At 62.7% G+C, this 16,240-nt stretch overlaps 8 protein-coding genes across 8 annotated transcripts in view; 6 read left to right on the top strand and 2 right to left on the bottom strand.

The window, feature by feature from the left end:
- AMSG_09493 (coatomer subunit gamma-1) overlaps positions 1–2,781 on the top strand; it is a 3,239-nt gene extending 458 nt beyond the window's left edge. The window contains exon 2 of the mRNA XM_013898883.1: positions 108–2,781. Within this exon, the coding sequence (XP_013754337.1) occupies positions 108–2,734 (2,627 nt within the window). The 3' untranslated portion in view covers positions 2,735–2,781. The remainder of the gene's footprint in view (positions 1–107) is intronic.
- Positions 2,782–5,334: 2,553 nt separating this feature from the next.
- Positions 5,335–7,676, top strand: AMSG_09491 (uncharacterized protein; the record flags this gene model as incomplete). The annotated part of the gene is made up of 2 exons (XM_013898882.1): positions 5,335–5,358; positions 5,691–7,676. The coding sequence occupies 2 exons, from the start codon at positions 5,335–5,337 to the stop codon at positions 7,467–7,469; spliced, it is 1,803 nt and encodes a 600-aa protein (XP_013754336.1). The 3' UTR covers positions 7,470–7,676.
- A 504-nt stretch (positions 7,677–8,180) lies between these two features.
- On the top strand, positions 8,181–9,065 carry AMSG_09490 (uncharacterized protein). The gene is made up of 2 exons (XM_013898881.1): positions 8,181–8,354; positions 8,770–9,065. Exons 1-2 carry the CDS (start codon positions 8,226–8,228, stop codon positions 8,998–9,000), a joined length of 360 nt encoding a protein of 119 aa, XP_013754335.1. The 5' UTR covers positions 8,181–8,225; the 3' UTR covers positions 9,001–9,065.
- Positions 9,066–9,280: 215 nt separating this feature from the next.
- Positions 9,281–9,957, top strand: AMSG_09489 (uncharacterized protein; the record flags this gene model as incomplete). Its single annotated transcript, XM_013898880.1, has 2 exons — positions 9,281–9,422; positions 9,674–9,957. 2 exons carry the CDS (start codon positions 9,281–9,283, stop codon positions 9,955–9,957), a joined length of 426 nt encoding a protein of 141 aa, XP_013754334.1.
- A 420-nt stretch (positions 9,958–10,377) lies between these two features.
- Positions 10,378–11,387, top strand: AMSG_09488 (uncharacterized protein). Its single transcript, XM_013898879.1, has 3 exons — positions 10,378–10,502; positions 10,666–10,709; positions 11,011–11,387. The coding sequence occupies exons 1-3, from the start codon at positions 10,409–10,411 to the stop codon at positions 11,284–11,286; spliced, it is 414 nt and encodes a 137-aa protein (XP_013754333.1). The 5' UTR covers positions 10,378–10,408; the 3' UTR covers positions 11,287–11,387.
- A 243-nt stretch (positions 11,388–11,630) lies between these two features.
- On the top strand, positions 11,631–12,944 carry AMSG_09487 (GTP-binding protein; the record flags this gene model as incomplete). Its single annotated transcript, XM_013898878.1, has 3 exons — positions 11,631–11,762; positions 11,797–11,821; positions 11,860–12,944. The coding sequence occupies 3 exons, from the start codon at positions 11,631–11,633 to the stop codon at positions 12,942–12,944; spliced, it is 1,242 nt and encodes a 413-aa protein (XP_013754332.1).
- An 84-nt stretch (positions 12,945–13,028) lies between these two features.
- On the bottom strand, positions 13,029–14,775 carry AMSG_09486 (lipase; the record flags this gene model as incomplete). Its single annotated transcript, XM_013898877.1, has 2 exons — positions 13,029–13,128; positions 13,220–14,775. 2 exons carry the CDS (start codon positions 14,773–14,775, stop codon positions 13,029–13,031), a joined length of 1,656 nt encoding a protein of 551 aa, XP_013754331.1.
- A 182-nt stretch (positions 14,776–14,957) lies between these two features.
- Positions 14,958–16,123, bottom strand: AMSG_09485 (t-SNARE family protein; the record flags this gene model as incomplete). The annotated part of the gene is made up of 2 exons (XM_013898876.1): positions 14,958–15,952; positions 16,102–16,123. 2 exons carry the CDS (start codon positions 16,121–16,123, stop codon positions 14,958–14,960), a joined length of 1,017 nt encoding a protein of 338 aa, XP_013754330.1.
- Between the last annotated feature and the right edge of the window lie 117 nt (positions 16,124–16,240).

Genomic DNA, 16,240 nt, shown 5'->3' with positions numbered 1-16,240 from the left:
CCCTCCCTCCCTCCCTCCCTCCCTCCCCCTCCCCCCTCCCTCCCCACCCCCCCTCCAGACCCTCCACCTATACTCATGCTGCTAAATGGTGGATGTTGAATGTCCAGAGCGGGTGAACCCGTTTGCCAACTTGGTCAAGTCGACGGTGCTGCAGGAGGCGCGGCTGTTTCACAAGTCGCCGATCAAGGCCGGCAAGTGCATCCCCATCCTCACCAAGATTCTGTACCTGTTGCACCAGGGAGAGTCGCTGACGACGACTGAGGCTACTGACGTCTTCTTTGCCACCTCTAAGCTGTTTCAGGCAACGTCGCTTCAGCTTCGGCGGATGGTGTATCTGGTCATCAAGGAGCTCGCCGAGTCTGCTGAGGATGTCATCATGATCACAGCTGTGGTGATGAAGGACCTCAACTCAAACTCGCCCATGCTCAAGGCCAACTCGGTCCGGGTCCTCTGCAATGTGACTGACCCGTCGATGCTGGGGCAGATTGAGCGGTACATCATGCAGGCGATTGTGGACAAGAACACATATGTGGCGTCTGCTGCGCTCGTCTCGGCCATGCACCTGATGGGCGAGAACAAGGACATTGTCAAGCGGTGGGTCTCGCAGGTCAACGAAGCGCTCAAGTCGCGGGCGGTGATGGTGCAGTACCACGCGCTCGGCCTGCTGTACAAGATCAAGCAGCAGGACCGGCTGGCTGTGACGCGGCTTGTGCAGACGCTGACCAAGCAGTCGACGCTGCGGTGCCCGTACGCCACCTGCCTCCTCATCCGGCTCGCCTCGCACGTCATTGCCGACGACCCATCGGGCGTGCCCGACACCTCGCTCTTTGACTACCTCGAGCTCTGCCTCCGCCACAAGTCGGAGATGGTCATCTACGAGGCTGCACGGGCGATTTGCAACATTCCGTCAATCACCGCGCGCGAGTTGACGCCGGCCATCACTGTCCTGCACCTCCTCCTTGGCTCGCCCAAGTCGTCGCACAAGTACGCTGCGGTGCGGACGCTCAACGCCGTTGCCATGACCCACCCGGTTTCGGTCACGCAGTGCATGGTCGAGCTCGAGACGCTGGTCAAGGACTCGAACCGCTCCGTCGCCACCCTTGCCATCACCACGCTGCTCAAGATCGGCTCCGAGTCGTCGGTAGAGCGGCTGATGACTCAGATGTCCGAGTTCATGGGCGACATTCCCGACGAGTTCAAGGTTGTTGTCGTCGACGCCATCCGCTCGCTCTGCCTCCGCTACCCCAAGAAGCACCACATGATGATTTCGTTCCTCGCCGCTGCGCTCCGCGACTCGGAGGGCGGTTATGAGTACAAGAAGACCATTGTCGATACCATCATGCTGCTCATCGACCAGATCCCCGACGCCGCAGAGTCGGGCCTTTCGCAGCTGTGCGAGTTTATCGAGGACTGCGACTTTCCCATCCTCTCCATCCGCATTCTTCACCTCATGGGCGCCGTCGGCCCGCGGACGGCCAACCCGTCGCGCTTCATCCGCTTCATCTACAACCGCGTCATTCTCGAGGTGGCGCCCGTCCGCGCCGCTGCCGTCTCCACCCTCGCTCGCTTTGGCCTCCTCTGCGAGCCGCTTAAGGACGCCGTTACCACGCTCCTCAAGCGCTGCATGTTTGACACCGACGACGAGGTCCGCGACCGCTGCGCCATGTATGTCGCTCTCCTCGAGGCGGGCGCCTCGCCCGAGGACGTTGCCCTCGTTCTCGACGACGGCCCGCTGCCCGTCAAGAACCTCGAGGCCGCCCTCCTCGAGTATCAGGCCAAGCCGTCGCGGACCCCGTTTAATCTCGCAACCGTCCAGCCTGACCCAGTGGCGCCGGCCGCCCGTGGCGCCGCCGCCGCCGGCGAGGCGCCGCACGCCGAAGCCAGCCCGGCCGCCGCCGCCGGCTCGCCGGCCGCCTCGTCGTCTGCCGCCATGTACGCCGCCATGATTGCCGCCGTCCCGCAGCTTGCACCGCTCGGCGCGCCGTACGCCTCGTCGGCGCCGGTCCAGCTGACCGAGATCGAGACCGAGTACCAGGTCAACGTCGTCAAGCACTCGTTCGCCCAGGCTGTCCTCCTCCAGTTCAACGTCACCAACACCCTCGACATGTTCTGCCTCAAGGATGTCACGCCAGTTGTCGAGTTTGCCGACGGTGACGACGGGCTCGAGCCCATCGGCGTCGTAGCCGCGCCCACCATCGCCTATGGCGCCCCGGGCACCGCCTGGGTCGTCCTTCGCAAGGAGGCGACCGCCTTCCCCTCGGCCACCTTTTCGTGCACCCTCAAGTTCCGCGTCCTTGACGTCGACCCCGAGTCTGGCGAGCCCGAGGAGGGCGACGAGGGCGAAGACGACGAGTACGAGGTCGACGAAGTCGACATTGCCCCCGCAGACTACATGCAGAAGACCTTTGTGCCCAACTTTGCTGCCGCCTGGGACAAGTTTACCGACGACCATCAGTCACTCGAGCTCTTTGCCCTCGGCTCGCTCGGTTCAGTCGCCGAGGCTGTCTCCACCCTCATCGACTTGCTTGGAATGCAGGTTTGCGAGCGCTCGAATGCCGTCAAGCCCGACGCCGTCACTCACACCCTCCTCCTCTCCGCCGTCTTTGCCGGCCAGGTCCCGCTTCTTGTTCGCATCCGCCTCAAGCTCGACCAAACCCGGACTGTCCAGATGGAGCTCACTGTCCGATGCGAGGTCGAGTTTGTGCGCGAGCTTGTGCTCTCGCTTGTCGGCTAGAGCGTGTAGTTGTCGGCTGTCAATTCACGTAAAACGCTGCTCCCGCAGAATCCTCTCTCTCACTGCCTCTTTTTACCGTCTACCGCCACGGGTTGGTGACCGACGACGGTGACGCCAGCAGCCGTGCCTCCAGCGGGCCGCGCCCGCGCCCGGCTCTTCTTGTCTGGCCTCGGCGGCCGCGACGTGGCGGCGGCGTGCTAGTCCGCTGCTGCTGCGCCCGCGCTGCTGCCCGGCCCGAGAACTGCAGCCGTGACGGCGACTGTGAGAGAGCGTGAGACCGCGCCGATGCTAGCCGCTCGCGGTTGTGCTCCAACGACGCCGCGAGGGTAGCCGAGAGCGCGTCGAGTCGCGCACCCAACGGACGCATGTCTAGAGGCTCCGCGGACGGCGGTGTCGGCGCCAGCCGCCGCTGCTGCACTGTCACGATCTTGTTGATCAAGGAGGCAGCGACCGAGTCGCCAGCGGCAGCGGCAGCATCACTAGTCGTACGCGCATGTGCTCCTGTCTCGAGCGCTGACACGTGCAGCGCCTCAAGCTCTGCCAACTGGGCGTCGAGCGCTGCCCGCCGCACAGCCAGGTCGTCGAGTCGGTTTGCTTGTGAACGAACGCGGGCAATGGCGGAGCGAGTTGCGGCTGCGGTAGCCTCGAATCGATTTCCAAGTACCTTGACCTGGGCTTCGGCACGGTGTGCGTACGCCCGCAGCGCGTCGATGGTCTCAGTGGCCACGTGCGGGCCAGCGTGCGTGGCACCGGTCCGCTCAGCACCACTAGTCACGGCATCGAGAGTCTCAGCCAGCGAGTCTGCTTCGGCGCAGAGCGAGCGATAGGCGTTGCCGAGCGCCGGGTCGGGCGAGATGGCGAGCACGGCTTTGGCGTCGGCAACCTTGTCGGCGACAAGGCTCGACAGCTGTGCAAGTGTCTGGACCAAGTTCGAGTGCTCGAGATGCGAACGAGGCAGCGAGCGCGGCGACGGCGTTGGAGCCGCAGCTGCAGAAATGGACTCGAGGAGTGTATCCAGCGGGAGCTCGTGGACACCCGTGATAATCATCGGAGGCGGCGCTGGCGGTTCCGCGCCTGTCGCTGCAGCTGAGGCGAGTGCAATGGCCTCCTCCAGCGATGTCGACCCGTTGAGGTCGGCGCTGGCGCCCGGTCTGCTGCCGCAGGCCGAGTGTTGCGACGACGAGTGTGAGCCAGCATGGTCGTCGTCCGAAGTAAAGTCGACCGAGTCCGAGTCGGCCGATAAGAGGTCAGCGTGCGCGGTGGCAACTAACCACTGCGACTTGGCAACATCGCGCCAGTCGGGCTGTGAGGCGGCGGTGGCGGCCAGCTCCGGATCAGCGACCAGGTCTTGTAGGGACGGGGATGGGGTGAGCCCGTCCGGCAGCCAGCGTTTCCCGTTGTCCCTGACCAAGTCAGCAAAGAGGCCGTCGTACGATGCAATGCGCGCGTTCATGCTGGCAAGCGAGCTGTTGGATGCCACGCCCATCGAGTCGCGCGAGTGCGCGGCGCGGAGAACAAGGACGGCAGCCGGACTCAGATTTCGGCCATGCGAGTGTCTGGTGCGCCGAGCACGGAGCGTCGAGTCGCTGATGGAAGGCAACTCATCCGGAAGCTCGGTACGGTCCCAGTCGGAGCTCGGCAGCGTCGAGTCAACGACCTCGACCAGCTCGGGGTGATGCTTGTCGGCGTAGTTCTGAATCTCGCCCCACCGCATATCGTGAAGTGATTCGGACGAGAGCATCGAGGTGAGCCACGGCCCACTTTGTGGCTCGAGAGAGGACTCGAGCTCTGAGAGCACCACAGGCCAGGAGAGGCTGTCGGCGCGCGGGTCGGCTGCGAGCTCGGGAGTGCCGAACTCGGCCTCGGCTTCAGTCTCGGTCTCGGAGACATCCGAGCCGGACACCGTGCCAGCGATACGAGTCCAGGTGGCGGTGGCCAACTCGGCGAGCGTGTCCTTGTTGGCTGCCACGACTGCGCGCCAGCGGGCAGCACCGCGCAGCTCGCCGGCCGACTCTTGCGGCAGCAGCAGCTGCGACGAGACTCGGCGGAGCTCAGGCGGAAAGGCCTCCACATCTTCCATGTCCATGCCATCGTCGGACGAAGCGTCATCGTCATCATCGTCGTTGTAGTTGCTCTCAGCAAGCCGCTTTGCTTTGACCGCAGCAAGCACTGTCGTCCACACCTCTCCAGCATCGTCGTCCGGCGAGCTATTGATCTTTGTGGGCGAGAGGGCCAAGCCCGGATCAAGCGAGGACGAGTCCGAGTCGGATTCACCCGAATCAGACTCAGAATCGTCCAAGCCATTGCTCCGATGACTCTGCGACTTGAGCGTGCGGGCCATAGCCGCCAAGTCCGGCGCAAGCATCTCCAGCGACGGCGCGCGAGCGAGGAGCGGAGCGACATCAACATCATCATGGTCAAGACCATGATCACTAAGAGAGTGATCAACCGATGCTGACGACGACAACGATGAGTTTGAAGATGAGTTTGATAGGCAGCAGGCAGAGTCCGAGAAAGTAGGCCATGCGGTGGAGGGCTTGGACGAGCGGCTTTGTGTGGAAGGGAGGAGACCTGTAGGTGGAGCAGCAACTGTGGCCAGAATGGCCTTCCACTGTGCACTGGCTGTGGACTTCCACCCGCCCGAGTGGGCATGCACCACTTCGCGCCACCGTTTCATAGCTTAGGGATGGGTGAGGTGGGAAGGTGTGAGTGTGGGTATGTGTAGGGGGTGGGGTGTGTGTGTGGTGGGGGGGGGGGAGGTGCGGGTGATCGTGATCGTGATCGTGATCGTGATCGCGAGTGTGATCGTGATCGTGATCGTGTTCAGCGAAAGCCACAAACTCTGCGACCACCCCCCCCCCCCACACAAGGTCAAGGAGCAGGAGTAGGACCAGGACACCAGCACTAGCTCTCTCCTCCCAGAAAAGGCAGTATGGCGGATGGGATAAGGGTGCAGCTTTCTGTCGGCGGTCGCAACCGGGTCCACTTGCTCTCGGGTGAGGCAGACTACTTTACGGCGCTCATGCATGTGGTGGACAATGAGTACCACAATGGGCTTGTCCCGACCTACGTCGACAATGAGGGTGAAACCATCACCATAAGGTCACAGCCTGAGCTGGTCACCGCGCTGTGGACAGGGAGTGGAGGTATGCTTTCGCTGACACTGCTGCCGGACAATCGCGGACAGGGTCTGTCGGCCTCGCTCGCCACCCGGGCACGCAACGCCGCGGCTCGGCTGTTCAACCAGGCTGTCCGTGGCGAGAAACAGATTACCGGCTACGTCCAGGCGGCGGCTGAAGCCAATGGCGGAGTCATGGTCGGGCTGGAGCACAGGTTCAAGACCCGTCACTCGATGGAGCGCAAGTTGCGGGACAAGGCTGCAGCCTTGGCCGATGACGATGAGGACGCGCTCTGCGCCTCGATCAAGGACGCACTGCGGTACACCATCCAGTTTGAGACCGAGATGTACTCGAGTGGAGTGGAGATGGTGCGTCAGGCGCTTATGCAGGCTGACTTTTATGACCCCGAGGCCAATCCGTCCCAAGGTCGCTTCGAGTTTGTCGAGGAGAAGAACTACTGGATTACCGACGCCCGCAAGGATGTCTACGCCGCATTCGACCCATCGATGCTGGCTAATGTCCAGTCGAGCTTTGACAGCGACGTGGGCGGGCAAAAGTACTCGGACGAGGTTTCTGTCATTCTCTCGGGCAGCGACTACACCAAGCGGAGCGTGACGAGGACGGTCTACTCGATGACCTCGCGCAACGCTGTCCGGCGTGGTGACGAGTACCAGGGCATCAACACCGTCATCCGGAACTCAAACACCGGCATGCTGTGGGAGCTCCAGTTCCACACCCGCGAGTCGCTCGAAGTCAAGCACGCCTCGCACAAGGTGTACTCCAAGTTTCGGATCGCCAAGGATCCGCTGGCCAAGCACACCATGATGAGCGAGATGATGGAGTTGTGGGACTCTGTTCCGCGCCCGTTGAGAGTCGACCGCATCGGCAAGAAGGTCGGCTTGCTCGCACCCAAGGGCGAGCTCGAGCCTATTCCGCCTGAGCAGGAGGAGGAGTACAACCAGGCGCGAATTAGCAAGCGCCACGCACTCTACCTTGCCCGCTCCATCCGCGCTCGCTGGACTGTGTTGGATGGACCCGAGCCCGCCATCACTGACGTCATCGAAGAGCTTGCCGCAACCTTTCATGAGTGCGTGCAGCTCTTTGACCTCACGGAGCGGCTCATGCCCAAGTATCCGCTGCGGGCCCGGATTTCCGAGATCGCCGAGGTCATGGCGTGTCCGCTAGAGGAAGCCGCAGCCCGGGTGACCGACGCGCTGCTGTACAACGTCGTCGTCAGGCCGGAAAAGCTGCTGGAAGTTGCCCGGGAATGGGTGCTGATTATGGCCCGCAGCAACGATCTGGCACTGTTCCTCGTCGCCGCAACCAACGAGTGGCCTCACTCGCGCGGGCTGACGACCTGCTGGCGCGTCGCTGGGCATGACCAAGTTTTTACCGTCCGCTTCCACACTGCCGAGTCGCACAAGCTGACCAAGTTTGTGGCGCTGCATGGTGACGCCTGTGAGCCCGATGGCAAACCCGAGACTGCCGACCATAACGCTGAGCTGGAGGATCACGTCAAGCAAGTCGATGTCCTGCCCGACTTTCTTACCTTTGATCCCAGGTGCGAGTTTGCAGCACTGCTTGCGGCAGCTGGTGCGGCGAGCCACGGGCAGTAGTGTTGGGCTACTCGCTGCGGTCGATTAAGAGCGACGACCACGAGATCAGAAGCTCGATATCACGTTCGATTGGTGTCACGGTCCGCTCCAAGTAGTGCGAGGCGTAGGAGTACTCGCCGAGCGGCGGAGCAGGTGCCGAGTCTGGCTCATCCAGCTCCGCTGTCTCTGCAGACGAGGCATCGGTACCTGAGGACGACGATGAATACGGTGGTTTGGTCGCCGTTGCGAAATACGAGACCACCTGTGGAAGTGTAGTCGACCGGCTCGTCGAGATGGCGCTTTCGCTCTCTGCAGCCAACTCGTGGGTGGCAGTGATCGTGACTAGCGCAACCGCCGGCATCACAACCGCCCCCTCCCATCCCGATTCTCGCCATGACCATGACCGTGACCCATGGATAGTGGCCCATCACGATCACGAGAGCAATCACGACTATCATTCTGACGGCGACTTGGTTGGTGCCCCTTTACCAATATTGACCTGCAAGCTCAGACCGAGACCATACTTTTATCATCGGATCATCATGCCTTCGTTTCGGCTGTTCTCTGCCATCGACGAGCTGCATGCGACTCGTGGGCGACTTGAGCCGATCGATCGGTTGTAAAGGCCGCGAGGGAAAAGGGACCACGACAAGAGAGGACGAGCGAGGACGCGAGAGCACCTGTCTCCGCAGTCCCCCTCCCCCCCCCCCCCCTCCCCCCCTTCTTCTCCTCCTCCTTCCCGCCCTCCCTCCTGTCATATACACCTTCTCGTCCATCATGGAGACCAAGCAGTTGTACTACTACTCCACACTGGGCCAGTGCTTGAGGGACACCGTCGACGGCATGGTCGCCTCCCAGATCATCTCCTCCAAGCTCGCAAACATCGTCATGAACAAGTTTGAGAACGTACGTTACTCATGGTACCATGCTCATCATCTGCCGTGACGGGTGTGTGCGCACGTGTGCGTGAGGGTCCCATGGCTGTGCAAGGGGGGGGAGAGGGGGGGAAAAGGGAGTGACGCTGATCGTGATCGCGGTCGCGATCGCCATCGATCAATGCCGTACCGGATGAGAAGGGGATGGTTGGGGCGGTGTGGGGAGGGAGAGGGAGGTGAGGTGAGAGCAGGGAGCTGCAGAGGCGGTGTAGGGTGGTGGTGGTGGTGGTGGTGGTGTGGTGGCGACACCGGTGGGACGGGGTGGGTGGGTGGGGGGTGGGTGGCAGGTCGGCTGGTCGGCGGCACGGCAATGTGCGACCTTTCTCTGCTGATGGCAGAGAGGATGGAGGGAGAGTGACTGATGCGAGTGAGGGAGCTGCGAATAGGTGGCGGCAAAGGCGTTGGAGGAGTCTGTGACTGCGACAATGTCATTCACTGCCTCGGGCAACATCATCTACCGCAACTGCGATGGCTTCTGGACCTTCTTCCTCCCCGAGGTCCAATTCAAGATGCCCGGAGCAGAAGCTGTCGACGGCCGCAATGTCAAGATCGTTGCCTACGACATCAAGGGCAACAAGCCGAGTGCGTCCAAGGCCCGCAGCCGCAAGCGCAAGTAGACGACACACGCCGTGACCCGCTGGTGGGAGTTGTTAAACCGCCCCGGTCTCGCCCGACCACGAGAAGATGGCGATGGGGACGAGGATGGGGACGGGGATGGGGGAGGGGGAGGGGGAGGGGGAGGGGGGGTTGTCATCGATTGACTCTCTGTTCTGTCCGGAGCGGTTAGCCCTTTGCCATATCAGACTTTGACGTGACCGAGTCAAACCGTCTTGCGCAGTGAGTAGCGGGGGGGGGGGTGAGGGGACGGGCAGGTTAATACTCGACTCGCTCCTTGCCATGGCCACTTTGCGAGGCGATGCTCGACTGGCGGCTCACTTCAACCCTGTCGACTGCGACAAGATCGTTAAGGAGGGCATTGTCCGTGAGCTTTCCTCTATGCGGTTGAAGGAGGAATACTCATTCAATGACCCGCGCACAAGTACGTCTTTCCCCTTTGTCTCTCACTCTGTCCCTGTCCGTTATGCCACGGCCTCAAACTGGCTGCTCGCCCAGCACGAGCCATGTCCCGCACCAACGGTCACGGAGAAGGGTCCACAAGGGTGATTGTAGTGGAAGAGCAGGATGATGTGGCTGGCGCCGAAGTGGGAGGTGGGTACTCATGGACAATGATGTTGTGTGTGTGTGTGTGGTGTGTGTGTGTGTGGGGGGACAACTGGACAACTGGTGTAGCTTACTTTGTCACTGACAAGCCGACCAACATGGAGCTCTCGACGTTTACCTCGGACGAGGATCTCCCGGCAGAGTTCCTGGCTGTGGCCAAGGCTCAGTCCAAGACGCCGAAGGAAAAGTATGACATGCCGCTGACAGAGGCGCAGGAGATCGGTTGGTATGCTGATGAGGTCGAGCCGCCGTCATCCGCAGCCATGCGCTTCTCCTTCAGATCGGGTCAGTCGGAGATGTCCAAGCACGCTAACGCTCTCACCACCGCCAACTGGTCCAACATCCGCAGATAGCGCCTTGTCGGCCTCGGATCCACTCGGGGCCTCGCTCTGCTCTCGCCCCATGTGCGTGTGCCGGCCGCAGCCGGGAAGCGATCACCACCCGGGCCCTGTGGCGCGAGTGAGTAGAGATTACCCCACCCACCCACCCACCCACCGTCTATAGCCTACGCACGGTAAAGAAGACTAGCTTTGGTTCTCTCTCTTGACCAGGCGCTTTCAGCGGGATCGTGTGATCGAGACGGCTTAGCCGCGCAAACGCCCGATCGTGCAAGCGCGGCTACCTGGGCGGATGGGAAGACACGATAGCATGGCGTGATTCCATACTATCCACGCAATCTAGTGGCAGTAGCTGTAGCTACACGTATAGCTAGCTGGCAGCTGCAGCTTTGGCTGTATCGTACCCGTCATGGTCATCATTCTCGACGAGGTAACTCTTCTCTCTCCCGAACTTTCAATCCTCGTCATGGCTGCCTCTTCCTCCTCCTCGGACCTCCCCGCTGTTGCTGCTGTCAAGCCCATCAAGGTTGCCCTCAAGGCCGGTGAGGACTACTGGTGGTGTATGTACCTCTCCTCTCTCCCTTCCCCATCCCCCATTCCTTCACCCCTGCCTCCATCCCACCCTTTGCCATGCCCCTCCCCCCCCCCCCCCCCCCGCCCTTTGGTCCTCTCCCCCACCCCCCTCCCCGCGACCCAAACTCATCCCTCCCCCTCTGTCCACAGGTGCTTGCGGTCTGAGCCAGAACCAGCCGTGGTGTGATGGTTCGGTATGTTGCAGGTGTGGTGCTGGCTCGGCATGTGCTGGGTGTGTCTGTGTGTGAGGGGGGTGATGGCCATGGAGGAGGAGGGGGGGGGGGGGGGCAACGACCACCAACCTACTCACGAACAATTTGCTTGAATGCTGTGATGGCCTGGTCGCTGCTTCTGTTTCGTGCGGCGTCGATGGTGGGGTGGGGTGTGGTTTGGTGTGGTGTGGTGGCGTGTGGCGGTGATCGATATATGCTGGTGATCGATGTGATGGTGATCGCGGTGTGTGGGGTGGTGGCTGATGTACGGGCCGGACTGCAGCACAAGGGTACTGGCATCGTGCCGGTCAAGGTTAACGTTGAGAAGGACGATGACTACTACATGTGCACTTGCAAGGCTACTGGCAGCGAGGTCGGCTTCTGCGACGGCACCCACCACACCGAGCCGGTTCTCCTCAAGTACTCGCGTCAGCTGCTCAAGGCCAACTCGGAGCTCAAGGCCGATCTTGTCTCGCTCAAGCGCAACCTTGCCATCGCTTCGATGCTCTCGGTTGGCTTTGTCGGCTCGCTCATCTTCTTCCTTGGCCGAAAGAACTAGTATCGGCATCAAGCCCTCTCTCTCTCCCTCCTCACCTCCGGCCTCGAGCGACGGCCTACCAGCCCATCAAGGTCGCGGGCGTGGTCATCAAATACCTTACCTTGCCGACGACCCCCCCCCCCTCCCCCCCCCCCCTTCCCCCCAATCGTGATCCCTCCCTCCCGATCAGCCCCTCTCGCCCCTGATCGTTCCCCTCCCTCCCCCCCCCCCTTCGCCACCGTCCTCCACACACCTTCCGAACGTATGCCAACTCGCTCCTCACCCCCCCCCTCCCCTCCCCTCCCCTCCACCCCCCCCCCCTCCCCTCCACACCCCTCCCCACCCCACCCCCTACCCTGTGTGGCATGATTGCAGCAGTGGGCAAGCCGTCTGCCGGCAAGTCGTCACTCCTCAATGCCGTGACCGATGCCAAGGCCAAGGTCGGTGCCTATCCCTTCACCACCATTGAGCCCAATCGAGGCATGGCCTGGATCAAGGTGCCGTGCGCTTGTGGAAGATCAACGTCCCCAGGTCGATGCTCTCCTCGAACTGGATCGTGTGTGGCTGATCCGACCGCTCCTTTGGGTTCATCAGCTCGGTTGCGTTCCGTCCCGGTCTCTGTCCTCGATGTGGCTGGACTTGTGCCCGGTGCGGCAGAAGGTGCTGGGTTGGGCAACAAGTTTCTGGACGATCTGCGGACGGCACAGGTCTTAGTTCATGTAGTGGACGCCTCGGGAACGACCGATGAAAAGGGCCAGGCTGCGCGCGGCTACGATCCGGTCGGCGATGTCGAGTGGCTTTTTGACGAGATCATCTCGTGGGTCGCCGGCAATCTGGCTGCAAAGTGGCCGGCTACAGCTCGCCGTCACGCCCGGACCGGCGCCCGCATGGCCGATACGCTGCAGGCGCAACTGTCAGGCTATGGAACCAAGCCGGCACTGACGGCCGAGCTCGTCGACACGCTCGGGCTCCGTGACTCGGAGGATTTGGAAGCGTGGGACGACGAGCGCATCCGCGACCTCGCCGCAGCCTTTGTCGCCGCCCGCTTCCCCACTATCCTCGCCCTCAACAAGATCGATCACCCGGATGCCGACGTCAACATCATGGGAATTGTCTCTAAATACGGTGACGACCGGGTCGTCCTCTGCTCTGCCCTCGCCGAGCTTGCGCTGCGCAAGATGGCCAAGGCGAAGTACATCGAGTACGTGCCCGGGACCGACGAGGTGCTCACGGCCGCCGACGCGCCCGACGCCGGCCTCAAGCCGCTCCCGTCCAAGCACGCCTCAACGCTCGAGTCGATCCAGGACCTTGTTCTCTTCCGCCACGGCTCGACTGGCGTCCATGAAGTCATTGCCGCCGCCGTTGCCGAGCTCGGCCTCTTTCCAGTCTTTCCGGTCGCGTCAGCACAGTCGTGTCGCGGCTTCGACCTTGCACGCAGCGCCGGCGCCGCGGGGAGCAGCGGAGGAGCCAGCAGCACGGACGGGCCTGGCCTCTTCTCCGACGTGTTTATGGTCAAGCCGGGCACCACCGTCCGCACCTTTGCCATCAACTTTCTCCGCAGCCTGTATGGCGACGACGGGCCGGGCTTTGGCCACGCCGAGCGGCCGGATGGGACGCCGCTCTCGGGCGGGCACGTTCTCACGCCCGACGACACTGTGTTGCGGATTGTGACCGGGTAAACAAAGCGGGCGATTACTCGAGGGGCGCAAACGAAGCGTCGGCCGCCTCCTCATCGCCCGGGTTGATGAGCGTCCGCATGTGGGTCACCGCGTCGCCGAGCGAGCGCTCGATGGTGTAGGCGACGCGGATGTGGGCGAGCTTGCGCCATGTGGCGCGTCGGCCGCGGAGGGTGCAATCGACGAGCTCGTCGCGAGTCGGGTTGAGCAGCATGCGAAGGTAGTCAATTATGGTGAGTGAGGGGATGATGGTGACGTTGCCGACGTATGTCTGCGACATGAGCCGAATGAGCGGGGCAAAGAACGGCGGGATGAGGTGGAGCAGCCGGAGCTGCTCCATGCGGTGGACGACTTCGGCGGCGACTAGCGACTTGACTAGCGTCCACCAGCGAACGGTGGTAAAGGTGTCGAGAACCGGGACCACGTGCGGATTCGTCTGTGACACGATAAAGTAGTTGACATTGAAGAGCTCAGCAATGCGCTGCTTGGGCACGTCGGTCTCGAGTGAGCCGTCGCACCACTTCATCGACGACTCCATCCACGGGCGGATGGAGCCGTCGGGCCGTTTCTCGAGAACCGGAACGGGCTCAAAGATGCCCGGCACGGCGCACGACGCAACCGCCGCAGACGAGATGACCACATCCGGCGCAGTGAGGTAGTTGAGCAGCCGCGGCGGCTGGTTGAGCCCGGCGCCTGAGATCGTGATGTTGACAATGCGCTTGGTCTGCTCGTACGCTTCGGCAAAGGTCGTGTGCCCGGTGTTGGAGACCAGGCAGTCTTGCAGGACCTTGACGTCCATGAGCACGCCCTTCTCATACAGCCGGCGGATCTTGCGCCAGACCGAGGCCACCGAGTCGATGGCCTCGAACGCGTTCATGTTGAGCGTGTCCTCCGGCTTCATCGCCCGCGCCTCCTCGTCGGTGTGAACTGCGCACACCGACGCGGCCATGGCCCCGACCGACGAGCCCGACATGACCCGCGGCAGGAGCTCTTGCTCGAACAGCTCGAGTAGCACGCCCGTGTGCAGCGCGCCGAACCGCCCGCCGCCCGACAACAGAATCGCAGACCGGCCGTACACTTGCCGGGCCTGCCACAAAAACTCGAAACGCTCTGCAAGCGCCACCCCGTGCCCGTCGTCGTCGTCGTCAGCAGCTGCAGCCTGCATGCCCTTGCCCTGACCGGAGAAGCCGGACCGGGCAGTGGCCGACGGACCGGCTCCGCGGCCGCCGTCGGCCTCAGTACCGGCGATAAAGGCGATCGAGGCGGCAACTTCGGCAACATACTCTTCGATCACCAGCTTGGTCCCCACCATGGAACGGGCAAAGAGGGCCGGGTTGTTGATGCCGGCAAAATCACGGACGAGCGAGCCACGGAGCAGGCCCATGAGGGCGCGCATGTTGCCGGCGCCTCGCAGAGCGCGGAGCGAGGCAATGCGTGAGCGGAGCAAGTTCGCATCGCACAAGCCATCGCTCTCGTTGCTTCGCCAGGCAAGACCACCCGAGAGCGCATCGTACTGCTCGGCCAGGATCCGCCAGGCATCGTAGCTCGCGGTCCTCGCCATGGCTCGCTTGAGATGGAACTGAGCTCGTGCCGTCGGTGAGCAAACATACGGCTCAATGAGAGCAAGGAGCCAGGCTGTTCCTGCCAGAATCGCCCACACCAACCAGAGCAGAGCAAGCGGATGTGGTGGAGGCCTCGCAGCCGACGCCAGCCACGTTGCTGCCGCCGCTGGCACAAACGATGGCGCCACCACAAAGACAGACGCAAACTTGTAGGAAGCCTTGAGCGACGCCGTCACCACGAGGAGGAACGTTCCAAACCAGATGGCAGCCATGAGTGGGAGTTCCCGGAGCATGGCTGTGTGTGTGTGCGGGGGGGGGGGGGCTTGTGCGGGTGAGGTGATCGTGATCTTGGTCGTGATCATGTTTGGAATTGGGATGGCGGGCGGCGTGGCGGTGGCTGGCGATGATGGGCTGGTGTGGGAGGTGGGAGAGGAGATGTGTGCAGGGGCTTGTTTTACGCGTTCTTCAATGTGACGGCGAGGGTAGGGATGAGGACAGCACCGAGGACAACCATGCCGAGGACGAGGCAAGCGCACATCTTCTTGCGGGCCTTGCGCTGGTACTTGTTGGCTTTGCCGAGCTCCTTGACGGCCTTGGCGGTGTAGCCGACACTCTGGGCCACCGAGTGCTCGATCTGGTCGAGCAGCTCGCCCTGGGCGTCGACGAGGACAGCCATGTCAACAAAAAGCTGGTGGAGCTCGGCGATGGAGCGCTCGAGACGGACGATGTCCTCGTGGCGCTCCTGGATGTCTGCCAGCGCATTCTGTGCGGCGGCGTGCGAGGCGGTCGACGAGAGCATCATCTGGGCAAAAACGCCCGAGCCGCCAGTACCCTCGACAATCTCATCGATTTCGTCCTGGGTGGCGTCGCGCTTGACAATACGGACTTGCCGCTCGACGCGGTCCTTGTACTTGTTGCGGTACTCGGTCTGCAGCTCTTGGTACTCGCGCATGACGGCGATAAACTTGCGGGTGAGCGCGCCATACGCGTTGGTCCGGATCCGGTCTTCGGCCGAGCCCTTGTGTGCCTTGGCGAATGCTGCGTTGTCCTTCTCCATCGCCTTGAGCTTGGCCCGGATCGACTTGGTCATCTTGTCGGTCTCGGCCATGAGGTCGGCGAGTACCTGCGAGCACTGGGCGGCCTCTTCCGACGACGTTGCGCCAAGCGAGAGTCCATGCTGCTCCGCCACCCGCTCGATGTTGTCCTGCACCCGCGCCAGCAAGCCCTTCAGCACGTCGACCCGTTGGAAGAACGGTGCCAGCTCGTTCTCGGCGCCGCCGCTCTCGCTCCCTCCCGACGACTCAGACAACGGCGCCTTGCTGCTCTCGCCACCGACGCCGCCCACTCCGACTGCCTCCAGCGGAATGCCTGCGGCTGCGCCAGTCTCCCTTCCACCCACCGGCCCATCCGACAGCGAGTACTCGTCGTCCGAGTATGGATCATAGTAACCTCCTCCTCCCTTGCCACCACCGGTACCACCTCCGCCACTGCTTCTCGGCGGAGCCTGTTCCCATCAGTCGGTCATCCGCCCATCCGCCGTCCGGCCCGTAGTCCGCCGCCCGCCGTCCGTAGTCCGTCGTCCATAACCCGCAAGCCACCGGCCACAGGCCACCGCGCCATGTTCCCATGCCGTCTCTCTTGGTGAGTTACACAGGGCAAAGACACACACCATAGCCCAAGGAGAATGAGCAAGGCAGAGGAGGGTATGTGTGTGTGTGTGGGGAGGGGGTGGGGGGG

This window comes from Thecamonas trahens (genome assembly GCF_000142905.1).
Source record: "Thecamonas trahens ATCC 50062 unplaced genomic scaffold supercont1.50, whole genome shotgun sequence".
NCBI lineage: Eukaryota > Apusomonadida > Apusomonadidae > Thecamonas > Thecamonas trahens.
Note: the sequence above shows the minus strand (reverse complement) of the source record. Positions and strands in the feature narration are given on the sequence as shown.

Coding starts and splice junctions, on each gene's coding strand:
- AMSG_09490 (XM_013898881.1), top strand. CDS start 8,226: ATGGAGACCAAGCAGTTGTACTACTACTCCACACTGGGCCAGTGCTTG. Junction 8,355..8,769: donor TCATGAACAAGTTTGAGAAC/GTACGTTACTCA, acceptor AGCTGCGAATAG/GTGGCGGCAAAGGCGTTGGA.
- AMSG_09488 (XM_013898879.1), top strand. CDS start 10,409: ATGGCTGCCTCTTCCTCCTCCTCGGACCTCCCCGCTGTTGCTGCTGTC. Junction 10,503..10,665: donor CGGTGAGGACTACTGGTGGT/GTATGTACCTCT, acceptor CTCTGTCCACAG/GTGCTTGCGGTCTGAGCCAG. Junction 10,710..11,010: donor AGCCGTGGTGTGATGGTTCG/GTATGTTGCAGG, acceptor GCCGGACTGCAG/CACAAGGGTACTGGCATCGT.